Source organism: Hydra viridissima, unplaced genomic scaffold (assembly GCF_058129835.1).
Source record: "Hydra viridissima isolate aposymbiotic clone 2 unplaced genomic scaffold, HvirCarnegie_v1 scaffold_22, whole genome shotgun sequence".
Lineage (NCBI taxonomy): Eukaryota > Metazoa > Cnidaria > Hydrozoa > Anthoathecata > Hydridae > Hydra > Hydra viridissima.
Window position 1 is genome coordinate 533,626 of NW_028324321.1, and position 9,961 is coordinate 543,586.

Below are 9,961 nucleotides of genomic sequence, written 5' to 3' on the forward strand. Positions count from 1 at the left end.
TAAAAACTTAATTGGATTCTGGTCAATCTGTGCGGTGACAAGTCTCATTTCTTTTTATGCCACAACAGCGGGTATATTTTTACATGAGAGACTCAACGTCTCCTGAATCTCCACTATATTTTAATCCTTTTTTACTCAGTAAACTCAGCTCTTTTTGTAGCCTGAGAAACTCGATAATCTCATAGGATATTCTTCCGGGCGGGATGAGCAACAATATTGGAAGTTCTCATCATATTGAATAGACACAGTTTTGTTTACGGTTTTAGCCACTATAAACTTTGAAAGATAATAAATATATTTACTCGATATCCCATACAAATCTCAATATTCGTATTTAATGTATTATTCTTAAAGGTCGCCGTGAAGAGAAATCTTTAAGGATATTGTTAGACGGAAAGCAAAGATCTCTAATCTCTGTCTTCACGGCGACCTTTGAGAATTGTCTCCATATGAAAACATATTGTAGTTAAGGAAAATGATTTGATTACGTCGTACCGTAATTTTTTAACCGAATTTAAATCTAAAATTGTTGTTTTAATAACTTTATTCGTTTAAATCTTTTTTTTGCTTCTATAAATTTATAAACTTGATTGGAACATGTCTAAAACATCAATAAAGAGAACTGCATGTAAAAAAAAAGTGTTTAACACACTATGATCACTTTTGGGGCTTCTTGTTTCTGATGGAAAAAGTAATGGGTAGAAAGAGCTCAGGACTAAAACACCTCGATGACCCATGAGCTTTTTTAAAACCATATAAAAGCGGTTGGAATACATCGACCTTCAAGATCATAAATTATAATTTACAGTACCAAAAATAATAGATTATCCAATAGAAAAAGGAGAACAAAACAAACAAAATAGAAAAATTAAATAAAAAATTAACAAAATCTAAAAACAGAAAAAAAAAAAAAAAAAAAAACAAAAAAAAAACACGTAAAAATTTTGAAATGAAAAAAAGATAAAAAAAAAAAAAAAAAAAAAAAAAAGTGGAAGTTTTATGGAAAAAGTTCAAAAAACAATATTTTCATTGACAACTTAAATAATATTTATGTGGAGGCGCACGAATTCCTTACGAATTATTACTTCTGCCTCAGTTGTATACAATATAAATTATAATGATTAATATAGTAATTAAAAATTAAAAAACGACTTTCTAAGCGAATGCGTAATCTCAAATTAGCCATTATGCTGATGACGTAAGAGCGTCTGCGAATAACGTCAGTGTCGGTAGAATGCGATGCAAATCACGACGATTAATGTTTTCGAATTACAGCAACACTCATAAAATACCAGTAGCCGTTAACCCCAGTAAAATTAATACCAAGTTTATTAAGATATCTGTTGCACTACTTCGAATCGACGAACCTGCTCTGGGCTCCGAATCAAAAATTGGTTCGTAGATGTGAATGTTGTTGTCAGCTTCTTGAGTACCTTTCGTTGTAGGAGCATCATCAATACAATCTTCATTAACACTGTTATCACAACGATTAGATAAAGTTTGTTGGGTTTTTTTGGAAGGGAATATGTCCTCTCCACTGCCAGATTCATTATCTCCATCTCCACTGCCACTGCCGTTGGATTCACCACTGCCGCTTCCTTCGCCTACTTCACAGTCAGGACAATCAGGATCTATTTTACCCATTAAAGCTTTTTGCAAACCTTTAATCAGAAGTCCTAATTTATAATCAAGATTAAGGATACCCATATTTGCTTTCAAGTGATTGCTCTTCACCTCCGGATTGTTTTTAAACAAATCTTCAATTGAATCGGTAACAACCGAAAATTCATAGCTAAAAGAATAATAGAAAAACTATTTGAAACAGCAATATTTTTTAATCATTTATTTTTAAACATTATGCTATAAACTGATTCTTTTTAAACTATGATAATAAAGCTACACACCCTGAGGAATTCATTCCATTCCAGCATGGAGTTACATTTAAACCACTGGCTAACCCATTATTGCATATCTTTTCAGGTAGTTCTAACCAATGGTATACAAGACGGCGGAATATTTTTTGACTTTCAATCAAAAGACTAAATGAAGTTTTAAAAACTAATATAAACATCTTATAGCAGCTAATGTTTGAACTTATGATTACATTGAGTCAGTTATATGGAAAGACTAAATAAAATGAGATGGTACTAACACCTATAACATCAGTCTTTCATCAATTTTTATTACTTATTTTTTATTACAAGATTTCCAAGTCATTTAGGATATTCAAATTAAAGAGTTATTTTCAGCAAAGAGTAATATAATTACTATAAGTATATATATAATTACTATAATTATTATAATTACTTTAAAATTAATCCAGTTATAAACTTATGATGATCAAAAATTTAAAAAATTTAAAATACGACACATGAAAACGTTCATCATGATTTTACTGATATGTGTTATTACCTCTCTAGCTCGGAAACAGTTTTTTTTTTATCAGAATCAACATTGAATATCAATGGCAGATTAGAGTTTGTTAGCTTCAACAAATCCACTTGAGAACGAACAGAACGACGTTTTCTATGTTTGTTTTGCCCAATGTTGTTATTGGGAGTAGGCTTTCCACATTTCTCTTCCACCTTTAATTTTTTAAAAAAATTGATTTACAAACCAAAATAACATACACAATATTTTCTTTTATTATTCATGTTTGTTTTCTTGTTTTACACTCTACACAGTAAATACATTTCAAACAATTTAAACTAAAACTTATTTTTAAGTTAAAACTTTTTATGCATTTTACCTGCATAATTACTTTTTACATATCTAAATAATTAAAACTATTTTTACACTTTACATACTCAAATATTTGTTTACCTTTGCAGTTATATTTCCTTGGTTTTCTTGAAAAATCATAATAGCTTCTGAAATTTTAACTCCTAAGGGTTCAACCACAGCTTCAACACTGAAAGGACCTTCAAGTTTCTGAGCTAGAGTGATTAGATTATTTAAAAACTCATTCCATTTCGGTTGGATCATTATAATGTAAGAATAACAGCCCTTCATTACATTTTGACAATAATTTTGACAAGGCTTTACACTAGATGACACATCACTGCATATTGAGCACTGTGTCATTTTCATAAATGCCACTGAACATTCATCATGGAAAGTCATTTGCGCAAGTTCTGACACAACATTATTTGCTTCTTTTAAGCTGTGCAAAAACATTCTTGCAGCCATAAAAGAACGAGAAGTCTGTTGACCAATCTTCTGTTGAATATCACCAAAAGGGCGAACAAAGTTTGTATTTTCATTTATACAATTTTCATATTTTTTATCAAACTTTGAAAATGGATGAGACATCACATAAATTTTTTCATGCAGCTTTGCAAAGAATAAATCCACTGTAGACTCAAGATCAAGCTCACTTCCATTAATGTATTGATGCAAAGCAAGGTAAAGTGATTTAAATACATAGTTATTACTTTCGTATCGAGATCCATATGTCTCCTCAAACATTGTATCCAAACTTTTTTGTGATTTATTCATAAACCTTTGAAATATTTCTGAAATAAAACAACAAAAAAACATTTAATTCTTGTTTGAATCATACGCAGTAGTATAATCCAGTAAATAATCATGAAAATTATTTGTTTATAAATGGAGTTTAAAAATTTTAAAAACATATTTATAGAAAAAAGGTTACATTTAAAAATGTTAAAATTTGGCTTATGGGGTCTGCTAACATTTTGCTGTCAATACTATTCACTTCTAAGATGAAACAGATGTTTCAAACATCTGATTTTCAAGATTGTACCTAATACCACTAAGATAGTATAACTTAACATCACTTAATATCACCAATGGCCTTGGGAGAGAGTTGATAGTGACTTAACTTTCTTTTTATTATTAGCAGATCCTGACCACTTATTAAAGGCAAAACAACTACTTCTTAATTTTTGGAAAAAACGTTTACCAACAAACGATCTTTCAATCTAGGATACTTATAACTTTTCTTGTTTTACTTTTATCTGAATCTTTTGTTTACATAACTTGAAATAGAAACTTGAATTTACTTGTCTTTAGATTATTTGTGAGCCAAAAAAACAAAAAAACATGGGGCTTTTCACAACATTCCTTAAAACAAAAACAATTTTATAATAAAAAAAAAAAAAAAAAAAAAAATTTTAAAAACTTAAATTAAAAATTCTATAAGCATTTTAGTTTTGTTAATATTTATTGCAGAAACTCATCCTTTTTTTTTAACTTATTTGTTTTAACTTATACCCTAAACTGTCAACCATTTTTTTCCATTTTACATCATTTCAGTTATTTACTATTATTACCAAGATTATATTGTGAAGGAAAATTATTCACATTTTTTATGTCTAAAACAAAAAATGATTTTTCTACAAAGATATTAGTTTGCTGAAATTTTCACACCACTTTTTCTTTTTTTAGGTCATGACTTATTTATTAGATTAAACTTATTGATCTTTATTTTTACTTTGCTGTTCTGCAGCAGACATCCATGTAATTAAAAATTCCCATTTTATCTTTGAAAATTTTATAGACATAAAAACAGGCTCCATATGAAATTTAAGAGCCTTAATGTGATTAGCAGTAAAAAACTTTCCCATAACATTCAAATAAAACAAATTATGTCAGCATAATCATTTTGATAAATATGTGAATGAATTCTTCAATAATATAAGCTTTTATAAAAAAAAAAAAAAAAAAAAAAAAGGGAAACCTAAATATTTATCTCAATGTATTTTTTTTTTATAGAAAATTTATTAAAAAAATTTTTCTTACAAAAAAAAACATGATTGTCACTGTTATTTTAATACTACAGTAATTAAACAAAAAGTCATGGTAAAAAATAGAACAATTGCCTTAGAGGACTATGTGTGTATATATATATATATATATATATATATATATATATATACATATATATATATATATATATATATATATATATATATACATATATATATATACATATACATATATATATATATATATATATATATATATATATATATATATATATATATATATATATATATATATGTATATATATATATATATATATATATATGTATATGTATATATATATATGTATATATATATATATATATATATATATATATATATGTATATGTATATATATATATGTATATATATGTTTTTAAATATTATTGAAAAGCTACAAATTAATCTATTTTGCAACAAATAATTTGCCTCATATTTTTCACTGTATAGTAATAAACAAATCATTAAAACGAATTACTTTTTATCATATATTTGTATTCAATATATAAATCTTTAAAAAACAAATAAAATATGCTACAATTTTAAAAAAACAAATAAAACATAGTTGGAATTAAACTTTTGCATACCAATAAAATTTGTTGAGGTTTGTTGAAGGGTGTCACTTAAGTTTTGGTAAATAGGTGCTCGTAGATTTCTCTGTAGACGTTCACTTGAATTCACAAGATTACGCTCTGCCCCAACTTTACAACAGGTCATCTGTGGTGTGCAAACCTTTAAATCACTTCCTTCATAATAAAAATAAACTTACAATAACAATAATATCACATATAATCATTTATAAGGAAAACAACATTTTAACCTGCATTTGGAACCTGCAATATACAGAAATGCGTAAATTGATAACATAGCTTTATTAGTATAAAATCTTTGCAAGATAAATGTCGTAAATAGTAGAAAGAATGTCAAGTAAAAACATTTTATATAACTTTATAGTTTTGAAATTAAGTTAATTTTCTCCTAATCTTTCAAACAATCAATGAGCACATTTTTTATTGATAAACATTTATTCTTTTTTACTTCTTTATATCAGGTTTTGTATCAAACTTTGATGAGTGGGGAAACATTTTATGAGGGGGAAACATTTTATTTTATATCAGGCTTTGTATCAAACTTTGATGAGAGTGAAACATTTTATGCTCAAGGTAATGAGTAACATTCCAATAAAAAAAGAAAATCTTTTTTTGTTTAAAAAAATTTTTTTTTTTTTAAATTAAAAAAAAAACAAAAAAAAAACATAACTGTATTGCTTAAGATAAGTAAAAGTATTTTTAGCCTTTTTTTAAAATAAATTTCCTTAAATTTTAAGAACAGTATAAAATTTCAATTAAGCAATTTTTTAAACTTAACAATAAGCAAATAGGATGAAACTTGAAACCTCAAAGAATGCTTAAAATTTTTTCTTTCTATGACAAAACTTTTTCATTCATAAATATATCAGCCAATTAATTACTTTTAAATTAGAAATAATTTATTTAATCTATTTCTTTTAATTTATTTTAATTATATAAATCAAAACTTCAAAGAAAAATAAGGAAAGTCAGTTAAGTATACGTCAGATAAAAAGTTTATTTATTTGTTTCAATGATTCAACGTTCAATGATTCTAGGTTCAACTTATCCATAGTTTTAAAGACCACAATCAAATATTTAACGCAAATATTTTTATAAGTTTACATTGAGGTTGCTTTTGAACAGTTATGTTTACTGTTTGTAACTTTCTGTAAAAGTAATAACTTGACAGAAGCCTAATGATTCAAAGCAAATTATTTAATGATAACCTACAACAACTCAATATGAATTATTAGATTTCTTGTTTAAACATGTTAAGTACACTTTTTTATACTTTGCTAAAATAACACACTAAATTACACTATTTTATATTTTGCTAAAATAAAGTTTCATTCATTTTTATTCTGCAAAAAAAAAAAAAAAAAACCAAAAAAAAAAAAAAAACCCGCAGATTATAAATATCCAAGTTACTTTAAAAAAAAAACAAAAAAACAATTATTATCTCTTTGCAGTTGCACAAAAAATTAACCGACATCGCAACTCCTACTGAGCAAAACAAAAGAGTTTAACATGAAAAAGAAAAAAAAACAAATAGTGATCAAAGAATGAAACAATTAAAACCTAGACTCTTTACTTAACAAAACAAGTATTGCATGATTTAATACTTAACAAAATTCCTAATGTGATAATTTAAAAATGGTTTATTTATAAAAAAATAAAAAAATTTGAGACCCAGATCTACAAATGAAGAAAGAAAAAAATAAATAAAAATAAAAGTTTTAGAGTGAACTTGAAAATTGTCGCTTAAAAGATTATAATATGAGATTATAACATAAGATAAGAATATGAGATTATAACAGGAATGAAGTAACAACTTTCTTATCTGGTCATACTTTTCAATGTGCAACGTGTGTTTAGAAAAAGTAGCGAGTAATTTACAATCAATTATTAAACCATGATGCTTGAGATCACAATAGCTAAATATTTATTAGGACTAAGAGAACTAATCTTTTGACACAACTTTAATTAGGCTTTTGATAGAAGCTAGTTTTAATTTAACTTATGTCAGTTAAAAAAACAAAATAAATAGCTAAAAATTAAACAGATGAAATATTATTAAATAAGTTTTTAAAAACGATAAGTCTAAAATAATTTAATTTATTAGGTTATTCAATCATACTATATTAGGTAATATATTAGGTAATAAAGACAGCAGTGCAAAACAAATTCTACATGATTATTTGCTAAGTTAACACATTATTCAAGGCAAAGCTACCAAATACAACTTTTATTATCTATTTCTTAGACAAAGGCACTTAATCAAATTTATTTAGCAAGGGCAGCATCAGATTATTCAAGTCCTTATTTTTCAAAATTATGACATTTTAGCTTACAAAAAGCTCTGAAAATTCAAAACTACATACAACTACCTTCTTTTCAAAGTAATTTTAATTCAAAATACTGAATTTGAGGTCTTAAAACATAGTTGAGGTCTAACTAAAACTTCCAGCACTTTTGTGGTTTTGCATCGAAGGTATTAAAAAATTCTTACATCAAAATATATGCTCGGAACTACTCAATGTCAATATTATACAGCTATGCCCATCTGAAACAAACTCATTACAAAAAGTATGAAATCCTCAACTTACAGTCTGTTTTATGTTAAAACAGGAATTTTTTTTTGTAAAAAAAAAAATTGCACTTTGTTTGTGTACAATTGTATATGTAGATTAGTTTAACAGAGTGGTACTGTTAGTAACAAAAGATGATATTGTTTACAATTTTGTGTTTTTATGGAAGTCATTAGTTATAGAAAACATCATAATTAAAGAAAATGTTTATAAATAACAAAGATAATATGTATATATATATACTGATGTGTATAAATGTATGTATGTATGTATGTATGTATGTATGTATGTATGTATGTATGTATGTATGTATGTATGTATGTATGTATGTATGTATGTATGTATGTATGTATGTATGTATGTATATATGTATGTATGTATATATGTACATACATATACAGAAGAATTAAAGTGATATTTTACAGATGCTAGTTTCTTCATGTGCATTGCATAGAATGTCATAGTTCTATATTTATAATAGTTTCTACTTGCAATTCTATACTCATTATTTTCACACGGGCACAGACACACACAGTCACACACACACAATATATATGTGTGTGTGTGTGACTCTGTGTGTCTGTGCACGTGTACAAAAAGAATATATATATATATATATATATATATATATATATATATATATATATATATATATATATATTCTTTTTGTATAAAACAGTTTTATAGCCTAAACAAATAATGTAAAGTAAAGAAATGAAGCAATAAAAGAATTTTAAGATTACCATTTTTTTTTTGATTATAAATATCATCATCTGTGTGAAATCCTGCAAGTTGATAGTTTATCTTCGAGTTGTTACATGAGGTAAATACATTCAAAACACCAATGCTAGCAACATAGCTACACATTGACACAAATAATAAAATTCCAAAGTTGTACATTTCTTTGATTTCTGCGTCTTTTAATGCAAATCTAAAATTTATCTAATATTATAACCGAGGTTAGAAACGCAACTTTTCTTATGTTTTACATATCAATGTAAACAAGTCATACTTCTTTAACCACTATCAGTTCAAAAAATCAGTATACAATATTCCGGTCAAAATATTCTGAAAACCACATTCGACAGTCACTTCTCTTATGATAGGGTGAAGTAAATCTTCTTTAAAAACGTTTAATAATAATAGAAAATAGTTTAATTTTTTATTTTAACTATAAAAGTATATTATTTAAATTTTTAAAAACTAAGAATTTCACTAAAAAAAATATACTGCATAAAACATCATAATTTAGAATTATTAAAATAATAAAACCCCCTTTTTTTGAAATTCCTAAACAAAAGAGACGGATTCTGTCATTAATGTAAAGCCGTTTCCCATTCGGTATTCACGCAAGTGTTGCACTTTATAAACTTCTTGTTAATTTTTTTTTTTTGCTAAGCCGTTTTTACTTAAGCTCCTTATTCCCGCGTATTATTAACCTACGATCATTTTATTGTAAGGAAAGATGGGAAAATTGTATTGATAACTGAACTTATTTAGCTAAAGAGCATTTTAAGACGTCTTTTTTTGTTTCATTAATATTTTTTTCCTTTCTTTTATCAGTTTCTTTAAGAAATAAAGAAAAAAAAAAAATCATTTTTTTTGAGATGTTACTGTAGTTAATGTTACTTTAACTTTAGTTGTGTTTGGTTTTGCTTGAAATAAATTAGTTTTAGTGATTAGTTTTAGTTTTTGTGTTAAAGACCTGATATTGACATTGGTGATTAGTTGAAATTTTTGGTTCGATTTTAAGTCTCAGTTTCTTATGCTATAACTAGCAATGTGTTTAAAATACGGAAACGTGGCATAGCGGATTATAAGCAAGAAATCCGTTATCTTTGTAGGACTTCAAACGAACTTTTCTTTTCCCGTCGCGAAGCAAAGAAATTCTTGTTCTAGTCTAATGCATATATCAGTAAGTGTTTCTGAAGAAATATGAGAAATTGAATATAGAATTGCCTTAAAAATGAATTGGCTTTTTATTTTCAAAATATGTCTTTGCAAATAATTGATTGTCACGAATAATGAAGAAAC

General features: G+C 26.0%; 1 protein-coding gene across 1 annotated transcript; it reads right to left on the minus strand.

The window, feature by feature from the left end:
- Nucleotides 1-532: 532 nt before the first annotated feature.
- Nucleotides 533-9,041, minus strand: LOC145191206 (glypican-6-like). Its single transcript, XM_090075568.1, has 6 exons — nucleotides 8,671-9,041; nucleotides 5,355-5,513; nucleotides 2,824-3,515; nucleotides 2,413-2,585; nucleotides 1,905-2,039; nucleotides 533-1,792 (listed from the first exon to the last, which is right to left on the minus strand). Exons 1-6 carry the CDS (start codon nucleotides 8,825-8,827, stop codon nucleotides 1,282-1,284), a joined length of 1,827 nt encoding a protein of 608 aa, XP_089931694.1. The 5' UTR covers nucleotides 8,828-9,041; the 3' UTR covers nucleotides 533-1,281.
- Nucleotides 9,042-9,961: the final 920 nt, after the last annotated feature.

What these genes read in the sequence shown, in the direction of transcription:
- LOC145191206 (XM_090075568.1), bottom strand. Translation starts at nt 8,827, where the DNA reads ATGTACAACTTTGGAATTTTATTATTTGTGTCAATGTGTAGCTATGTT. An exon ending in AACCTCAACAAATTTTATTG is followed by an intron (nt 3,516 to 5,354) that starts GTATGCAAAAGT and finishes GTTTTATTTCAG; the next exon opens with AAATATTTCAAAGGTTTATG. An exon ending in AATGGAATGAATTCCTCAGG is followed by an intron (nt 1,793 to 1,904) that starts GTGTGTAGCTTT and finishes TTATTCTTTTAG; the next exon opens with CTATGAATTTTCGGTTGTTA.